Here is a 21,075-nt window from a genome sequence, read left to right as displayed (position 1 = left end):
AGGAGTGACGGAAGCTCCGACGCGCCCTGCTCGGGTTTTCATCCCCCTTATTTCCTTCGCCCCAAGCCGTGTCCTACTGCACGGATGGCTGCTGCGAACAGACGACTGCTCCGGGGATTATAGCAAACCAGCGATCGCCTCTAAGCCCTCCCGGCTGCATCTGTACAGATTTCGGTGGCTGTGGGTGAAATCAGCAAATTTTCGTCTCCCCTCCTTTCCCGGGCCCCTCGCCTTCCTGCTCTTAAGAAGTTGCATGCTGTTCTTGTTGCTGTAACTATAATCTTCTCTCTCCATATATCAAAAATTGATCTCTGTCACTATATATAGAACTGCAGCCAGGCAGGGTGTCCCTTTTCGCTGCACTTCTCTCCCCCTCTCCATCCCTCTCCAAGGGGTCAGTTGTGGACCACATGCTTTGCATTCAGCAAGTCCGACTTTCAGGTGGAAGCCTCTTTGGTCCCCAGGATTTCCTGCTGCAGCAGATCAGGAAAATGCCTGCTGAGACTCTACAAAGCTGTCCTTAGTGGAGACGGCACTGGCCTAGGAGGACGGGGGGCTGGCATGTTCTGAAGCAAGGATGGGTACCAGCAAACTGCCCTTACCTGGGGCCCTCTTGGTCTTTCTCTTTGCACTTTGCAGCATCAAGCAGAGGGGACTGGGAAGCGTTGGGCTGTGACTACACTTAGCTGGACTTCATACTGCTCGTCTGCAAAGGGTCTCTTCTCTCCCACACCCCACGACTCTGATACCTGGAGGGGCAGATGGGAAAGCGCCATCCAAAGCTGGCCACCTGTGCAAAGGACCATCCAGTGCCCAAGAAGGCATGGGGCGACCCCCTTCCTCAGCAATAACAGACTGACCCTCAATCCCCCTGCCAAGGAGGGTAGGGGGGAGCGCAGCAGCCTTTCAATGTGAGACACCCTCCCCTGCTTCTGCCCCCACCCCCGCCATGGAGCTGTCTGAGGTGCGCTGCTTGAGTGACAGTGATGAGTTGTACACCATCAACCAGACGCCCCCTAGTGGTGGGGCACGTTCCCAGCGCCTGCTGTGGCAGACTGCCGTGCGCCATATCACCGAGCAGCGCTTCATCCAGGAGCACAGCGGAGGCAAAGCGCTGGGCTCCGAGGACTCCTGCTGCCCCAACCACTCCCATCACCCCCGGCGCCAGTCGGCAGGCAAGAGCCTCGGCGGCCACAACAATGGGGGAACCAAAGTCTTCCCGGAACGCACCAGCAGCAGCGGGGATTTGGGCTTCCTGCATCTGGACTGTGCTCCCAGCAACTCGGACTTCTTCCTCAACTGGGGCTACACCTACCGGGGCGTGATATTCCCCACCTTGCGCAACTCCTTCAAGTCCCGGGACCTGGAGCGCCTCTACCAGCGCTACTTCCTGGGCCAGCGGCGCAAATCACAGGTGGTGGTGAGCATCCTGGACGTGCTGACCAAGCTGACCCTGCTGCTGCTCCACCTCACCTTGGCCTCGGCCCCCATGGACCCCATCAAGGGCATCCTGCTGGGCTTCTTCACGGGCATCGAGGTGGTCATCTGTGCCTTAGTGGTGGTCAGGAAGGACACGACCTCTTACACCTACCTGCAGTACAGTGGGGTGGTCACCTGGGTAGCCATGGCCACTCAGATCTTGGCTGCCGGCCTGGGCTGTGGGCTCCTCGGGGACGGCATTGGCTACGTGCTCTTCACCCTCTTCGCCACCTACAGCATGCTGCCACTGCCGCTCACCTGGGCCATCTTGGCTGGTTTAGTCACGTCCCTCCTGCAGCTGGTCATGCAAATCGTCATCCCCAGGCAGGTGGTGACCTCCATCAACCAGGTACTTCCTGTGGGTTTGTTCTCTCTGTCCGGGGGAGATACCTTGGGTGGGGGCTTCTGTGTGACTTTCTCCATCTCTTACACGACAGGGCTAGTCTGATCCAGCAATGCACCGCCAAGAGGAAAAGAAATAACGTTTCCCTTGGCAGGACAGTCGTACCCCAGCAGGGATGTTCTGTGGCTATCGTAATCCTGTTCAACATGAGAGGAATTACCGTTCTGAATATCTGGAGTTCTGTAGCATTGCTCTCTCTGACTCTGGTTAAGGAGTTCACGGGGGGGGGGGGGAGATGGGACCTTTGGAAGAAAGGTACAGAAAAGTTGTTTTTTGCCATGCCGGTGGTGGGTCCTCTCAAATCGAAGCCCTCTCAAAATTCAGGTGGGGTGATGAGTCATCCAGACCAGACTCCAGTGGAAGAGGACTGTGGTGTTGGACCACCACTCCCATCAGCCACAGCTAGCATCCATCCAACCCCCTTCAGTCCAACATGTCTGGAGAGCACCAGTTTGAGAAAGTTGAACTACCCCATTTTTATTCTACTCGTCCTCCGCAGAGCTCAAGCAAGGGCACAGCCCCATCTTATTCTCATGATACCCCATGTGGTAGGTCAGTCTGAGAAGTAGCAACCTGCCCAGAGTCTTCCCAGGGGATTCATGTTAGGTCTTTCTAGTTTAAGTCCAACAACTTTGTCTTTTGCACCACCGCCTAGTGGGCAGTCGACCTCTCGCTGTCCTCTCTCGCTCTGTTCTCATATTCGGTAGTGTTGGTGACAGATGTGATTTCTGGTGTGATCTGGGGTTTTAAAAATGGTCTGTTGGAAGCAGAATTTAGAAGGTGGGAGGGCAGAGGATGCTCTGGTGCCTCTAAACACTTCTCCACCCCCACCAAGTGTTCACAAACATGACATGCCGCTTTCACAGCCCTTAAAGCTGTTTTGCCAGGCATCCACTGAGCAAGGTTAATGAAGTGGAAGAACTGTTTCACTGGGCAGTCCTATACATGGGTGCTCAGAAGGAAGCTTAATGGGATTCAGAAGGGCTAATTGCTGTTAATGTTTGCGTATGGTGGATGCTTGAAATGACCGTATTGTACATGCACCTCTTTTCTGCTCGTTGTCTGTTGCGTCTTGATTTGGAGCTCAGGAATGCGACATCAGTTCAAACACAGACAGGTTTAGCATAGCATTTGTGTCTGTGGTGCTTCTGCGTTCTTTTTAACAGTCTCATTCCTTTGACCCGACACCTATCAAATGGCAGATGGAGAGCAGGATGCGACTGTACGACTGAGGCCACCTGCTATCAGCCGGAGTGTCTGAGGGCACAGACCCTATCAGGAGACTAGTTAAGCCAGACTAGCTGTTGAATAACGGTGTCTTTCTGTGCTGGTCTTGATTATTCACTTTTCCCCCTCTCTGAAACAGTTGCAATCAATCAAATGCAGGTTGTGGCCAGCTATTTCCTTGGTGGTCCTAGGCTTGGGGAAGGTAGTTTTGGAGATGTATTTATCTTGCCTCTTTTCTCTGTAACTGCCCCCAACCCAAATTTCCTGTTCCTCAGATATTAACTAAGGGGGGCTGGGAAAGATTCTTTACCCAGTCATACCTTGGGTGCAGGAAAATCATGGATAGATCAGTCCACTTCTTTTGTGCTGTTAGTTCCTGAAGGCTGAAGAGCATGAAGAGCTGAAACAAAGATCCATTCACTTTGATGTCAAGTTCCCAGAAGGGTGTGGTGCCTCTCTTTTTAGATATGAACATTTCCTCAAGTACACAATGCAGACAGTATTCTAAGCTTTCTGGTTTAAGGCTTAACTTGTTTTGAAACAGTGAAATGTCACTTTTTTAAGGAATTCCAGATCTAAAGGAACCTCTTGTTTGGTTCAGTAATTGTTTTGCTGACTTTCAAAGGGTCAGACAGATGCACCTTATGGAGGTGTAAGAAGAGGCATGGGGACTCCTTGACAGGTGTGGACAGTGGCCTTTCAGCATTCACGGGGTCTGCAGATCCTTTTAGGAGCAGTGTTTCCAATTGTGCAAGTTCCAGTTGTGAGTTGCACTGGCACAATGATACATTCCTCCCCTCTCCTCCCCACTGTAGTCCTTGCACTCCAAGTCCATTCAAGAGCATTGTGTGACTCTGGGGCAGAAATGGGACGCCGTAGGGGGTTGTAGGGGGTCCCCTTCTCCATTCCATGGATGGAAGCTGTTCCATCAGCAGAAATGGTTTATTGGATATCACCCGCTCTTCACTGTGAAGTTTGGCCGTGCATTTGACATAGAAAGGCTTGCGTGCCTGCTGCCTATTTGATCGTATGTTTTGGCAGCCGCTGAAGACTAGTTTTAATTTTGAAGGAATTTTAAAATGTCATGGAAATTGGTTTAAAGACGTTAAAGACAATTGCGCTTGGCGTGCTTTCCAAGGGTAGGGCGGCACCAACGCATCGGATGAGGATGGTGAGAGGGACCCCCTCAGAGCAGATGACTGAAAAGGAAGGTTTTTGGAATTAGTTTTGACTTTGCAGTCAACTACCTCCTCTGTTCATGCACAGAGACTAGTCTTTCCATTGCCGTGGCTTGCTAGCTGTGCTTTGAAAAGAATGAGCTAATTGCAAAGAGACTGTCTTGGGGTTTGAATACTCGAAATGAATCGGGGGAAACCGAGCTCTCAACAAAAGTTTTTCAGGGCACAATCAGGGCACAATCCTAAATGCCCACCCTCAATGTCCTGCATAAGGCCACTTCCATTCCTTGTACTGTGATGTTGATTTAGATGGCTGCTTGACACATCTAGATTAAGTGTTGGGAAAGGGGAAGGAAAGAGGAGGGGGTAATGGAAAGGGGTGTAAGTCTTCAGCCTCCTCCAGCTTCCTTCCCTCCACCTTGCCCCCTTTCATTCCTTCCCTCCAAGGTGCATTTGCAACTTCAAGGCTGCAAGGGGGCAGGGTAAGGGCTCAGCATTCACAAGTTCCCTAACTGCAGACTGGAGGCCGTAGGATGGATCAGGCGGAGTCTTGACAGGTGGAGTCCTCCCACTCACAATGGTGTTCTAATGCTTCTTTAGCCTGATGATGATGCTTTGTGGGTTCTGGTTGTCTAATTTTAGATTTATGGTTGCGTTTGTTTTCATCTGCTGCTGGTTGCCATGCTCTACCCTTGTGCTGTTATCAGATTTGTCTTCCCTTATTTGTGATCTACCAATTTTCATGAGTGTGTGATTGTAATTTATTTTGATTCGTTCGGCCACAAAACCTTCGCTATGGAGTGGCTAATAAGCAGGACACATAAATAAAGAATCTGCAGCAGGAATTGGTGGGTGAAGCTTTTGGCATCCAGGAAAGAAATATTATCACCTGCTAAGACTCACAAGAAAAGTTGGCAACCTTGCTTTGGGAGGCATCTTTCTCTTCTAAGAAGGAATCCAGAAAGCAAAATCTGGGAGGCTCTTTTCACTCAACCCACAAAATGCATATGCACGGACCAAAGGAAGCAACAGCTATGGGAGGCCAAGCTCTTACTTGTTCTAGCAATCCTTTCTTAGCCCATTGCTTCCTTGGGTCCATCTGTATAAATGTACAATATAGCTACATTCACTGTTAACTGAGCTGACACTTGAAATTGGACTCACAAGCCGAATAAGAGTCAACAGTGTAGTGTGGCTATATAAAATGCTATTTTGGGATGCATTAATAGAAGTATCACTTCCATATCTCATGAAGTTCCTCTCTATTCAAACTGGTTAGGCCCCATCCAGAGTATTGGATCCAATTCTGGACAGCACAGTTTAAAAAAGATGCAGACAAACTGGAAAGGGTTCAGAGGAGGGCCTGGAAACAAAGCCCTGTGAGGAGAGACGAAAAGAATTGGGATGTTTATCCTTGAGAAGGGAAGACTGAGGGGAGATGCAATAGGATTCTTTGAGTACTTAAAAGTACTTGAGTACTTCTCGATCATCCCAGAGTGCAGGTCATGGAATAACAGGCTCAAGCTGCAGGAAGCCAGATTTCAGCTGAAGAGCAGAAAAAATTCCTGACTGTTATAGCAATATGACAATGCAACCCATGACCTAGGGAGGTTGTGGGTTCTCCCACACTAGAGGCACCCAGATGTGGCTGGACAGCCATCCAAGAGGGGTGGCTTGACCGGGAGTCCTGCATTGCCTTCCATGGCCTTATAGCCCCCTTCCAACTCTACTATTCTATGATTAATTAGAAGAGAAAACTATTTTTCAGTGACCCCCCCCCCCCACAACTATTCAGAACTCAACCTAGAATGTCGAGCACTTGGCAAATTCTACTGAGTACAAATAATCCACATCTTTGTTATCCTTCATGGCCAGAAATGTAAAGCAGGAGAGCAGCTACCTGCATGTGTGTGAATTCAGGGGGTGGTTCAGTCCCGTGTTCATTTGCAAATACTGGTCTCATGGGGTTTTCAATTTCTGTCCATCTCCTCCTGGCAGCAGGCTGTCCCTAGGAAGGGGACTTCTGCTTTTTAGTTTTGTGCGCATAATGTGATGCTAGGTTATGGATTCCACTCCTACAGGACGTTGTGAAGCGTCAGTAGCTCAGGGTACATTCCTGTGGAGATAGAAGCCTTGGTGTACCCAGGGCCCTGCTAGGCTGAAGCTGTCAGGACAGGAGGATGGGTGAAGGTTGTTTTCACCTCTTTGTCCTCCAGTTGCTTGGGTTCTTTTTGCTAGATGGGCTATTTGGGCAGTCGAATGGCAGTGCTTCCATTTGGGGCGGGAACAATACTCGAAGAGGCTGATGTGTCTAGTCAACTTCCTTTCCTTCCACCAAGATGTCCCCATGGAAAGAGTTTGGTTTTTCCAAGCTTGGAGGCCAGCCAGTGTGGTTGTCCATGGGGCAGGGTAAGGATCAGGTCTCTGCCTTCCTCTTCCAAGGCTGAAATGCTTCCTCTGACTTAACAGGGAGCAACCCTGCTATTCAGAGTATCCTCTGAATATCCACTGCAGGGGAGAAGATTGCTCTTGCCTTTATAAAATGCCTTGTCTGGCAAGATCTCCCCAAGGCATTCGGCTGGCGGCTGCTGCCAGAAGCAGAATGATTGGATGGATTTCCACCATAGCCTACAGGACACTTCTGCTCAGCTCTCCTTTCAAATTACTACCTGTTCTATTTATGTATTTTATATAATATCCCACTTCTTTCTTCCTCTCAATCTTATGCTCACAACAGCAGCCCTGTGAGGTAGGTTTGGCTGAGAATCTGTGGCTGGCCTAAAGTCACCTCGTGAGCTCCATGGTCAGGTGGGGACTGGAGTCCAGAGTTCCAGTGTCCCAGTCCAGCACTCAAATCACTATTCCACCCTGGCTTTCCTGCCAGACACTGTTTTGCTAGTCTATCATCCTTGAGCATACACTTACAGAAACCCAATGTTGGATTTTTGCACAAGGTGTTTATTGTCTCTGTTTAATTTGCTCAGCAGCCATTCAGGTTGTCTCTGTTTAGAGGCAAGAGGATACATTTATACTGGGCTCAATACCTGGAAAACAGAATAGCTATCACACTCCACTTCCATGAATAATCTTTGCTTCTGAAAAGACCACCTGAAATAACTCAAGAGGATGCCCAGAACAGTGGCAAAGCCACAATGTTATTTATGGGGATGATGGGATAGGAGAAAGAAACCCACAGAGAGGACAGATGGAATGAGCGAGAGAGGAGGAGAAAAGCTATTCATGCTACATAGTAAGATGGAAATAGATCTACCTCTCTTCTCAGTGTGCAGGCATGGATTCTGTTGCTTGTTCCAGGTGATTGCTCATTCCAGCGTTCTGCAGCTAACAAGGAATCACCCCTATGCAAGAGGGAGGCTTTGGCAGGACTGGAGGAATGCCGTGATTTGTAGAAGTAAAACAAGAAGTGGTGGGAGGGATTGCAAGCGAGGACTTAAAGAGGGCCAGAGCAGAGCGATGAGGACTGAGCAGTGTTGGCAGCAAGCTGACTGACTCGAGGGGGTGGCAGGGATGGAAAGCATAGTTTATCTTGGTGGAGGGGCACAGAAGGCTCTGCAGTGTTTCATTTCGTATCCCGCCTGGATGGAATTTAAAATGACTTCCACATTACACATGAAACTAATACATTCAGTAAATGCTTCGGGCTGCAGTATTTATCTGAAGAATCAGTTAACTTCATAAAACAAACTTCTACTCAACTGAAAGGGTGTGCCAGAATAAATCAGGCAGCAGATTCCCTCTGCCCCCCATACAGAAATCACAAGGTGGTAGCCATTCACTGGGGCAGGATCCGCTTTGTATCTTTACTGGAAACCTGAGGTCCACCAACTGGGGGCAGGTGGCCAGGTAAACAGAAAGAACTAAGGGACAGCTCCCTCTTGCCTCTGAGCATATTTTCAGCCCAAGAAGGTCTGACCAGAACCATGACTGGACTTCCAACTCTTTTCCCAGCATTTTCTCCAAAGCATCTATCCAGCAACTTAATTTAGGGAAAGCAAGCTCTTAACATGTTGCCGCTGTTGGACAACCCACAGTCAGAAACTCTCCTCGATCAACAGCCAATCAGCGAGAGGACTAGGAATAGATCTTGGTCTAATTTCTGCCCCCTTCTCTGTCAGGCACCCTCTGATGTGTGTGAGAAACTGGGAGAAAGGGCTGTTCCAACACAGCACCTGCTGGAACAGCACTGGATGGATTTTGTTAAATGTGTTCCATCTGCTTTTCACAGATTGTCAGGCACCTTTCACTCCATCATCCACTCACTGAGGAAACCGGAGAGGGTGGTTGGGGAACTGTATGGGAATTTCATTCCTCTTGCAAATATGCATTGGCATTAACATGCACCTGCACTGATGCACATTAACATGCATGCGCAACATATGCACACTTACACCTTTGCACAAATCCCCCAGAAGTTAAAAAACTGATCCTGAAGGATCCGTACATCTCAGAAATTCTGTCCACTGCAGAATGTGCAGGTTGAGCTCATAGAAATCCAGCTCACATGAATCCATTTCAGGTTTCTCGGACATCCCCAGCCAAGAGGCTCACAGATCGATCTGATGGCAACTGCGTTTGGATGCTTAAAAGGGGTAGAAGTAAGCTAAGCTTGTTCCTGATTTGGGGATGCGGGATGAAGAGCTTAGCTTGTTCCCAAGCCTGTCCGGTTCAGGATGGTTGGGGAGCTTACATGTCATTAGTCTGGAATGAGACTTGATTGGACAACTTGTGGCCTCTAATCTATTCATTCCCCCCTCCCCCCTTCCATGGTGTACTCCAAATATTTGTTTATAATCCATGTTACATTCTCTCTCTCTGTCTCATATATATATGAGAGAGAGAATGAGAGTGAGGTGAGGGGTGATTTATTTTTCAGAGTCTGATTTTTTTCCTCCAGTAACCAGCCCAGGGACATGGTACTTTCCTTTAAAGCATCAGTTCCCAGCCCTTGTAACTCCTTTCTTTGAACCAAGAACATGGAAAGAGTATCAGACCTTCTTCTGTTTTTGCCAAGACCCCAGAATCTGTGCCTTTTCTAGCTAGCATGCAAGCTTTCTCTGCAGCCTGAAGGTCGGTTGATGAGTGGAGTGCTTCTGAGAAGGTGCAGGGGAGCTTTGTGTTCTCTTTGAGTAACCACAGCCAGTTACAATTGGTTAAAATATCAGGTATAATCAAATACAGATGACATTATTTAAAAAGTAATAGTAATTCCCACCAGATCATCAAGCAGGATATAAGCAGTGCCTGCATTTCACAGCATCTCAGAAAAGCACCATCTTATCTTTCCAGCAGAAAGATGAAAAAATGGGGCAAAGCAGAGTGTCATAATTTTGACACTTGGTCCTTAGTGCTCAAGGCAGAGGGATGCATGTAGCAACTTCCCAAGAGGGTATGTGCATTTGGCCATGCATGCATGCGTGGAAAGCAGTTGTCCTGAGGGTAGTCTAGGATGAATGGCTGGGGATGGCAAGGAACTACGTGTTGGCTCCCCTTCCTCCCTGAACTCCTGCTGCGCTGCGCTGCGCTGTCGCCACTGCCGCCCACGCCAGGCCTGAGGGCCAATAAACTGAAGCTCAATCCAGACAAGACAGAGGTCCTGTTGGTTGGTGGATTGGACTTCGGGGAAGGGGAATTGAACTTAGTCCTGAATGGGGTTGCACTCCCTCTTAGGGACAAGGTCCGCAGCTTGGGAGTGCTCCTCGACCCAGAGCTTTCACTGGAAGCTCAGGTGACAGCGATGGCAAGGAGCATTTTCTATCAGCTTCAGGTGATCCACCAGCTGCGCCCCTACTTGGAGAACGACTGCCTGGCAACAGTGACACATGCATTGGTGACTTCCCAACTTGACTTCTGTAACGCGCTCTACGTGGGGCTGCCCTTGAAGACGGTCTGGATACTTCAATTGGTTCAAAATAGAGCTGCCAGGCTGCTGACGGGGACTGGGCGTTATGTTCACATGACTCCAGTTCTCCGTCAGCTTCACTGGCTCCCCATTGAAGTCCAGGCCCAATTCAAAGTGTTGGTTATGACCTATAAAGCCCTTAATGGCTTGGGTCCTGGTTACCTGAAGGAGCGCTTACGTCCATATTTGCCCTCCCACCCCTTGAGATCGGCAGAAGAGTCCCTTCTCCGGGAACCCTCCGTGAAGTGAAGGAAATTAGGAGGGTGAGTACCCGGAGAAGGGCTTTCTCTGCAGTGGTGCCCAGTTTATGGAATGCGCTCCCCAGAGAGGTCCGCCTGGTGCCGTCATTATTTGTTTTTCGGTGCCAGGCCAAGACCTTTTTATTTAAACATTATTTTAATTGTTAATACTATTTATTTATTTTATTCTTTGGCCAGGGCGACTTAAATTATACTGTTTTATATTGTGTTTATTTATTTATGATTGTGAGCTGCCCCGAGGCTTCGGCGAATGGGGCGGCATAGAAGTTCTCTAGATAAATAAATAACCTCCACATGAATGGCATGAGCTGTTCAACAGGCTGCCTTGAAGGCTGGCGAATTCTGCTTCAAGCAGAGGCTAGAAAGACCTCTGTCAGGGATGATCTAGACGCAAGAGTTCTTTACTGAGCAGGAACTTGGACTGATTGACCCCCCTCCCTCCAAATTCTTCCTTTGCTGCTGTCACGTGCTGTCAAGTCATCTCTGACTTGTGGCAACTCCATGAATGCCCTGTCTTTGGCAGCCCTTAGGCACCGAAGGCTGTCGCTTCCTTTATGGAGTCCATCTACCCCATTTTGGTCTTCCTCTTCTTCTGCCTTACAATTTCCCTGGCATAATTGTCTTCTCCAGTGAATCTTGCCTTCTCAAGAGGTGTTTGAAGTATGACAACTTCAGTTTCATCATTTTTTGCTTCCAGGGAAAGTTCTGACTTGGTTCGATCGGGGGCCCTCTTGCTTGTCTTTCGTGCAGGAACGGGATGGCAGACGTCACCGCAGACTGAGCGTATGTGTTTCCATGGGCCAGATGTTGTCCAGGGGCTGCATGCAGCCCACCTCCAACTTAGACCCTGAAAGATCAAAGATGACTGTTTGAATTAGGCCCATAAACCAATTAGGAGCTAGTACAGTTGCAAAAGGCGTGACATGTCAACACTCCTGCAGCTGCATTAAGGTCCAGGACTGTCTTCAAAGGCAGCCCCACATAGAATATTCACTTGAGTAATCTAACTTGAAAGCCTCCCGATCATCATTACATGGGGCCCAACTAGGGACAGATACCCTTTTTACTTCAAGAATCCCTGAACCCAAGCATTTGCATTTTTCGGAGTAAAATGCAAGGGATGAACTTCTTCCATTGGATATGCAAAAGGAACGACTGGGGGGGCACTTTGTGGACATTGCAATGCTAAAAATCCAGCACGATGCCTTTGGATTCAAACACCCTCTTCTGTGAATGGAAGGGCTCCTTCCAATACTGGAACAAACTTCAGTTCAGTGGTGCCACCTGCGGGAGGGGAGGAGCTGGCAAAATAGTCTCCCACCGACTTTTGCCAGTATCCCATGAATGGACTTTGGCTTACAGGGTTTTTAGATCCAAGGCAATGGATGAACATGGTACGAATTAAAATGGTCATGTCAATATTCAGTTCATCTTTCCTTCCAAGAATCCATTGGCTGCCATTTTCTAGGTTTTTGGTATGGCCCCACGGCAGTGCCAGAAGGAATCTTGCAGAGGGGTTCATTCTCACAGCGGTCAACCTGACGCTGATGTTGACTTCAGATGTTGGCTTGTGTGAACAGCAATGCATATGTGTAGTCTGCAAGTGTCATATATGGTAAAAATGCACATAAAGGATGTAGTACTAGCTTTTCTAAGCAGGGATATTCTTACCTGCTCACAGAAAATGATCTTATGGCTTCTATGATTACACATGAAAATACACAGCATGTATGAATGGCTATATATATCCCCCCCATTGCTCTCAGTAATTTGCCCCTTTCTCTACCCACCCCCACACTCACATTAATATGACTTGCTAGCATTTCCTTTCATAGCAAAGTTGTGCAGTTGTTGTTTTTGCTGAAAAATTAGAAATGTCAGTGCTTTCAGCTGCAAGACTAATGTTGTCCCAGCCTCTGATTTCAGACGTGGATTTTGTTGCTGAAGGACAGAACCTAGTTAGAAGCCATGAGGGAGATCCTGACAAAATAAGAAACGCTTTCAGTTTTTCTCGTGCACTAATCACAGTCTTCAAACCGTTCCTTGTGTTGTACAGGCCATCTTATGACATTCCAGATGCAGTTATGCGATGTCTCCTGAGAGCTTCCATGGTTGCCTTCCAGTTTGGCCATCTCTTCCTTCAGTTTTGAAAACAATATCCCCATTGCATGTAGTTCAGACTTTATTTTTAATTTTTAAAAAGCGGGGAAGTGCAATATTTATAACACAATCCTATGTCTCTCTATTCAGAAGTACACTCATTGAGGCTAATGGGATTTACTTCTTGATGAGTAAGTTTAGGATTGCAGCCTTAAGAAAGAGGGAAAATAATTAGGAGAAGGATGGTTGGATATACTGAGAGCTGTCCCCAAACCTTGGTGCTGAAATGTTTTCTGTCCACTGCAGTCAAAGAAATAACAGCATTTTCCTTAAGCTCCCCCTAGTGGGGTGTTTACATCCCTTAGAAGCAACTTCTTCAAATTCTCGATTTAGTTTTCATTCTATATTTTCTCAATCCAAAGAAGATATGTTTCATGGATGGGGAATATTGGATAAATTCTGCTCCTTTTGAAGCAAAATGGAACCTGCTTTAGGCTTTCAAGACTAATGTGAGATGCAAATGGGTCTGGAGAGCTGCTCAAAACAGTTTTAAAAATGAACTTTTTATAACCCATATATGTGCAAAATATTTTACTTGAATTTGGTTGTTACCCAGTGCAGTTGTGTATGGTTTGGGAATCTGATACAGTTATTGCAACTAGGCTATTAAAACAGTTCCATTCCATTTAAATACTTCAAATCTAGTATGTAAATATTTGTTTAAACTTGTGTAGAAGGAAGAAGCTGAAATATCCTAGCTCTATCCCATCAGCTGTACCTCTCTTTCTCTCAGAAGATGTTTCTGCAGCAAGGAAAATACAGTGGGCAGGGGGTTGAATATCACTTGGTGATGCATGGAAGTCCAGCATTTGGCATTGCCAGTCTATTTCAGCCGTGGGATGTTTCTTTAACAGGAAAGACTGCAGCAGCTTTAGTACTGGCATATATGGACCATTGGTCTGCCCAGTGTAAGTTAGACACTATATTTAAAATTAGTGTGTTAACCCTTTGGCATAAACAGCATCAACATTTGTGCAACCTCTCTGAGGTTCTGTCATCCTGTTGAGGCCATGGATATCAATATCCACCTCTGGAACCAGAGACTGGCAGAAATGAAGATTCCAGTGAAGAAGAACAAAATTGTGGTAAGGGCTGCAGCTCAGTGATGCTTAGCGAACACATGCGTCGCTTGGAAAGAGTCCCAGCGATCTGCAGGTATAGCTGAGGGGAAAACGTCTCATCTGAAACCATCGCCAGATGAAGAACTGTGTTTCCCAGCCTGCCATCTTCCAGATATCTTGAACTTCCGCTCCTCTCAGCCCCAGCCAAGATAGCCGATGGTCAAGAATGCTGGGAGTTGTGATCTGAAACAGCAGGAGGGCACCAGATCTGAGAAGAGTAATATAGACTAAATACTAAATTAGATGCCTTGTTAATCTGGTTCATTGAATGGGTCTGAATAGCACAATAATCCACACTTACATGCTGAGTCTTAGTAGAGCATGGGCTCCATGAGTTACCATGCTGTCTGTACCAAGCTGCAGTAGCAAACCATGGCTTGTAAACCACAAGCAACCCATAAAGAAAACCCATGGTTTGTTGTGGGGTTGTGAGCTGTGGGTTTTTCACCATGGTTAATTATTTTGGCTGAGTTCAGACAACACGGTAACCCATGTTTCAGCAACCCACCTTCAATCCTTAAGAGACTGTTCCCATGTTGTCTGAACTCAGTCACTAAATGATGATTTTATATGTTGCTATGAACTGCTCTCATAACCAGGCAAGTTTTCCTATTTATAACCTTGCTAATCCAAGGGCTGTAAATGCTCACCAATGACAGAGGTCAGTGTTACACATGCCTATTCCATGCTGTGTCTCAAGTAAGCTTTACATCCTAAGTAAAGACAGTCCCAGATACCTCACCAAACAAACTTTCAGCCTCAGGCCATCGTCTAGGAATTCCTGACCAACTTGATATACCACTGCAACTCCAGGAAGTCAGTCTCCCATTCCAGCCATTGAGTTTTCTATTTCCCCCACATTGTTTGCAGTTAGACACACTGCAGCAAAACAATGACTTGTACTTCAGATCGTGTTACCTTCCTTGTATACTGTATTGATTTCTGGCTCGCTGTTGTGTCGTATCAGGAAGCTCCTCTCTCACAGTTCTCATCATGCACATTAAAGAAGTCGTAGTGGTGGAATCGTGGTTGTGTCATGCAGGTCTTAATTATATCGGTATAGCCACAATATGTTAGCCTACTGAATGCTTTTAGGAGTTGTTTTACCTAAACAATTTGCTTTTCTATTTGCCCTCACTCCCCCCAAATCATATTTAAAGTATGGTTTCCATATTTGTGTATAAAGAAAGAAATAGTGAGAGCATTGTTCTGAAGAGGAGTGTTATAGGATCTCATGGAATACTCAGTTTGGTGGCTTATTTGGGGCTTGGGCAGAGGCCACTGTATTTTTCAGGGTCTTCTCACTGGGGCAGTTGACCTGCAAGTGATGTGTATCGGAATGTTTAGAAAGCCTTGGAAAACATGCAGTATCATGACTAAGTTGTCAAGTAGCCGCCGGGGCATAATTTTGGAAGGATGCAAAATGGCGGCCAAGTTGTTGCTGGCATGGCATAATTACAGAAGATAAAGGGGGGAAAGCTGTGCTTATGCCAATTCTAATGACAGTGGCACCCCCCACTGTTAAGAAAGCACTGGGGAATTTGTGCTTTCCTTAGAGAAATGTGGCAAAATTGTCTCTCATTCCTCTGCTCACAAACAAGGTGGAACATTTTGATAGGTTGTTTGTGCACAGCTGTAGGTCACAAGCTGTGCTTTCATTTGCCTTCTAAAAGGTTTGCAATATGTGACACAACCATTAATGTCCTCATCTTCTTAATTATTTGCAAGGAGAGATAATGCATTATATTTTTATCACTTATTCTTTTTGGGGGTATATGAATTTAAAGGGATTTATAGTTCCACCATTAGAGGTTTCTAATGGAAATTTCAGCTCTGTATTGAAAAACATGTACATTCTCTGGTTATGGCACTTGGTTCGTAAATAATTTTTTTGTTGGGGATGTTTTCATTGCAATATGTTCCATGCAGTACAACTTTTTAAACAAGATTTTTAAATATAATGACTCTGCATATAAGATAAAATCTGCATTATTTTTAAATAGTGGTTGTTCTTTCAATGCCCCTGAAAAATGCCTACACCAAAATGCATTGGTCAATGTTATTATTTTATTCAATTTCTCCCCCACCCCATCCCAGAAGAAGCTTTCAGCTGGACCAGTGGCCTATTGCTCCTGGTACATCTTGAGGACCATGAAGTTTGCAGATTTAGTGGTTTTTGCTGATAATTTTCTGTTCAACTTTTGGGAGATATATTTATGTATTTTGTTCATCTAGAGATAGCAGAAGGACCCAGTTTTGCTTGGACTGAAAGGGACCTTAGTTTGACACAGTGAAGGCTTCATGCAAACTAATGTGGCTCAGCACTGGACTCTCTGTGCTTGCTGTCAGTGACATCGTGCCTGTTCACGCCCCTGGGCATGGCCCCTCTTAGAGCCCTCTGAGAGGGGGACCTGCCGACTCCATTCACGGAGAAGGGGCCCGTGTATAAATCTCTCCCTCAGCCCGCTATCCTCTGCTTCTGCGCTTTTAGACTGGAAGCCCTATGAACTAGAAACCCTTTTGCTAGGTAGAGGAGATTTTCCCTTCTGGCTGAAGAAGCTGATGCAGGTTTCAGTCACATGGACATTTTTACATGTTTACATTAATGGATTTAAAGAACTAAGCAAGAGAAACACTTCTGGGGTCCCCGCAGGATGTATGCCTAGTTTCAGGTCTGTAGGTTTCATGATCTTGGTCCTATCATGCTTTTGGAAAGGTAGATGCCTTCTATTATTATCCATTCTCCTTCCAAAAGGAGCACGCAGCAGCTTGTGATATGACTAAAGCAGAGCACAAAGCTGAGATCTCAGAGACTGAGGCCTGGGAAGAACAAGCACATGAATGCAGACATGATTCCTGAGTGTGTAGCTGCGTGTTCTAAGGAATCAGATTTCTTAAGAATGTGACATCCGCCGTGGCTCCAAAGCAAATGTGTTTATGCCCCAAGAGGGGGACATCACTCGTGTCGAATTTCCCATCTGTTCAACTTGCCGTATGCTGAACACGGATGTCTCGTTGCCGAATACGGATGGACCCCTCTGATGTTACATTCCTCCTTCTGACAAACATGATGGACTTTCTCCCTCCGAGAATAATGTTCATTGCAGTGGGCTGCCCTGAATGCTTAACTGAGATCTGTGCATATTCACTGTGACTCAGCATGTACTGTAAGTTTTTGTCGTAGGGGAAAGAACACGGAGCTGCTTTTCCGTATGAGTTGATCTCACTCGTTTATTCAAGGACTAGCAAACCTAAAATCGTAGTGCCCCTTCCACTTAGGCCATTCTTATTATTGCGGTTATCGGGGCACATTAGGATAGGAGTCCTGATCCACAGGTCACAAACAGAAGAGATCAGTTCCTTTGGCAAGGGAGAGCAGAGGGCATTGGTGGAAAACGTACTGCAGCCTGTTCACAGCTCCCATGTTCTGCCTACTGCAGCCCGTGGGAATTGCTCAGAGGCCTCGTCAAAGCCCTAGGCGCATCCGTCAGACAGGTTCTCAAAGGAAAATTGGAAAAGATAAACGTAAATATAAGGAGATGAACCACAGCTCATAGTGCAGGGCGGGGTCTACAGGGAAACATTCTTAGGCTCAGTCCCTAGTGACGGAGTCCCCAACCTTTTGGAGGCTGGGTTCACATTTGGATTTTAGAGGTATTACTATGGGCACTTCCCAGGATGGCTGCCATGGGGGTGCCTTGCCCTGTTACAAAATGGCTGCCAAGTGGCTCTGGCCAGCCACAGAAGTCTCATTTCTAAAAACGGCGAGACTGAAAGGAATGGAACTTGGTCAAGAATTTGAAGGCAAAAGTGGTTTCTGCATTCCAAAAGCACCTTTCTGAACCCAAATACAGATGGTGCTGGAAAACAGTCCTTCAATGTGCAGCGAGTTCCCCAGTTATTTTCCTTTTTAACATTAAGAGACACACACATTCGAGGCAAAATAAAAACCAGATGGGTGGAGAGCTACTGGGCGCCAAGAAAGGTACCTGTGAGCACCTGGCTGTCCATAGCCGCCCCACTGGAGACCCCCCAACCTTAGCTTTCACAAGATTCAGGTAAGCAGGAACTAGGAAAGGCTTGGAAGGCACAAGCTGGACAGAAAGACTTCTGGGCTAGATCAGTAATTCGTCTAAATTATTTAAGGCAGCTTCCAGTGTACCTCTGTATTTCCAGGAAAAAGTTCCATGAAATGGGTTGTTTCTGGATCACATCTGAACTTGAATTAGGGGTTTAGATATTTCTCCAGAAAATCCTTCATTTTCAGTAATATCCAGAAAGACTTTACGATGGATTTATCCCTGGTAGAAAATGATTCCTACATTTGTCAGGAAAGGATCTAGCTTACATCGAAAGAATGGAAATGGCTATAAAACTGGTTCTAGAGCCATGAACACATTTGGATGTAAAGTCCAGTTTAGCCAACCAAGCACGGAATAATTTATCTTGTGCTGATCATTTCATTGCTGCTTTAAGAAACTGACTGCTGCGTTAAGCAATATGAAACTAGGGGTGGAGAAATCGGTCTCCTTCTGGGGTCAGTTTCATGTCAGTCCACTATGTCTACTTTCCATATTAATCCATGACGTATTAAAGAAATCAACAGAAATTCATGCATATTTCCATACACAGTGTCCCAAATCCACACATGTTTGCTTGCAACTGCCCTCATGTGTATTTTTGGACGCAGTTTTGGAGCCAAGAAATGGATTGCCAAACTCATAGAATCATGCAATTGGAAGGATGACTGTGTTCCAATTGACATTTTTTAAATTTATTTATTTCATTTTTATCTGCCCAGTGGACAAGACTCTCTGGGTACTTAACAAAAGTAAAAAATGCACCAAGAAGAAGAAGGGAGATTAACATAAGACCATGAAACTGCAGCAATTTTATTTATTTATTTAGAAAATTTCTATGCTGCCCCATTCGCCGAAGCCTCAGGGCGGCTCACAAATAAATCAATTAAAATGCTATAAATTAACAAAATAAAACAAGTTAACAATATAAAATAAGTCACCCTGGCCAAAGAATAAAATAAATAAATTGCAATTGCAACCAATTCAGCACAGAGGCATAGCAGGATTAAACTAATATTGAAACTAAAGTCAGAGAGTTAACTATTAACATACTAGGAAAATAATAATAAAAAAAGGATTTCACCTGGTGCCAAAAAGAATACAGAGTAGGCACCAGGTGTGCCTCTTTGGGGAACCCATTGCATAGTGCAGTATTTATAAATAGGGTTGATTGCTTAAAAATGTGAACCAAGCAAAATCCCCACCCCAACCCTATATGGACCACAGGGACATGGAAGATTGCCTTACAATGAGTAAGGCCATTGCTTCATCTAGTGGCAGTTTTCCAGGGTTTTGGACAAGAGTCTGTCTCTGACCTGCCTGGCGATACCAAGGACTGGACCTTCCACCTGCAGTGAAGACAACGTACTTACCACTAAACGTACTTTCCTAAATTAAGAGCCAATGATAAATATCTTGGGTAGGATCCAACTGTGCCCTGGCATTCGCACGAATGCTTTTGTCCTGGTGCAAACCAACATTTGCTTCCTGGAACTAGACAATAGGGAAACGTGTGATCTTGGTAGCAAATTTTGGTGGCAAATTTCTGCCCTTTCCCATTCCACTAACAAGCACTAGTTACATTGCACAAGCATGGATTTAAGCATGTAGGTGTATTAGACCTTGCACTGGGGCACACTTAGATCCCACTCCTTATTCACAGAACAACGCATGATTGCAACCATTTGCTTAAAACAGAGTCCGTGGCATGGACCCTCCGCTGAATATGGCTATCACACAAAACGTGCAACACCAGCATGGGTATCACCTTATCAAGATGGGCCATGATGGGCAGCAATTTACGTTCAAGATCTTGCATGCCACTGTTTGAAGAAACCTTTCATCAATTACATTTTTAGCCCATGCCAAACGAGTTCCAGCATATCCGATATAACAGGATTCAGTGGACTTAGAGTCACATGTATGTGTCTATTCGATGACTGAGGATACAGCTCTTCGTATTCTATGCTGTAAATACTGATGAGATTTACTTAGATAAATAGAGTGCGGGTGGAGATGAACTGAGAAGCAAATGTGTATGGTCAATTGTCATTCCTCGTAATGGCAGCCATCTGTTAGGAGCTGACAACTCCTCGAACCCATTCTTTAATTTTGTGCTCTGCCTGTCTTTTTGAGGTCTTTTTTTTCTGTGAAGCATATTTCTATGGAGGGTTCCCTTTTTAATGTGTAGAAATGTTGTGATATGCAGTGATGCTTGTTTTGCAACAGACTTTGGCTTGAAGCAGATAAATGTAACTGACAAATTAATTGCTGATGCAATTGAGTTGGCGCAATTAATTGCCGGGGAAATGAGGAATATATCACTGTTTATGTCTTTCCTGTTATACTACACTGGGAGAGGTGTGTGTGTGTGTGTGTGTGTGTGTGTGTGTGTGAGAGAGAGAGAGAGAGAGAGAGAGAGAGAGAGAGAGAGAGAGAGAGAAGGGGGACAAGTAACCTTTTAAAAAATGATCTGTAACATTCCCATGTGTACAGAATGTCTTATTTTCCCCGAAAAGGAGATCCTAGGCAAACAGTTAAGAAAACCGCTGACTTTTAAAAAGGACAATGAAGATCAGATAAAACCAACATCATAAAGAAGAACACCCCAAACAACATGTTATATATCCAGCCTTGAATCTTAATTGCCTGAAGCAAGGATGGGCGGTTCATGGTCTGCAAGGGGACTGTATCCCCTGGACTCTTTTGTGCCCGCTTTGGCCCCCAGCACTGCCCGTGTGCCCTAGTCGCTAAGCCCACGGCAGCAAACCCAGCGTGTGTGTGCCCACGGGTGATTTTTCCACAAAGAAAGGCGAGCAGGGAGCATGCATCTTATTTTAAGCAAAGTCACACTCCTGGAAGCATCCTGGGAGAACCAATCTCTTTTAAAACAAAATGCACACTCTTGCTGCACCTCATTTTGCAGCCACACTGTGGACTTGGTTGTTGCGCCACGTTTGCCAAATTTCGGCATGTAATTCGGTTGTGCAGCTACAAGACGGTATGGGTGAGATGCCTGGTGTGTTCTAAGGGAAAGCTGGCTCCTGGAGCGCTGGAGGTTGCCCACCCCTGGGCTAAGGGGAGGTAAATCTAAGTCTAGATTAGTTTGACCAAGTTTAGACTGATTTAATTAATTAAATTTGTATGAAAGCCACCCATTAACATAATGCTGTCTGGGTGACCATTACAATAACATATCAATAATAACATTAATAAAATAATACAATTAAAATATTATAATAAATAGA

At 45.9% G+C, this 21,075-nt stretch overlaps 1 protein-coding gene across 1 annotated transcript in view; it reads left to right on the top strand.

The window, feature by feature from the left end:
• The first annotated feature begins 949 nt into the window (after positions 1-949).
• ADCY8 (adenylate cyclase 8) overlaps positions 950-21,075 on the top strand; it is a 122,898-nt gene continuing 102,772 nt past the window's right edge. Inside the window, 1 exon segment of the mRNA XM_044450412.1 lies at positions 950-1,828. Within this exon segment, the coding sequence (XP_044306347.1) occupies positions 950-1,828 (879 nt within the window).

The sequence above is a fragment of the Varanus komodoensis genome, unplaced genomic scaffold (assembly GCF_004798865.1).
Source record: "Varanus komodoensis strain SLA01 unplaced genomic scaffold, ASM479886v1 scaffold66, whole genome shotgun sequence".
Taxonomy (NCBI): Eukaryota; Metazoa; Chordata; class Lepidosauria; order Squamata; family Varanidae; genus Varanus; species Varanus komodoensis.
Note: the sequence above shows the minus strand (reverse complement) of the source record. Positions and strands in the feature narration are given on the sequence as shown.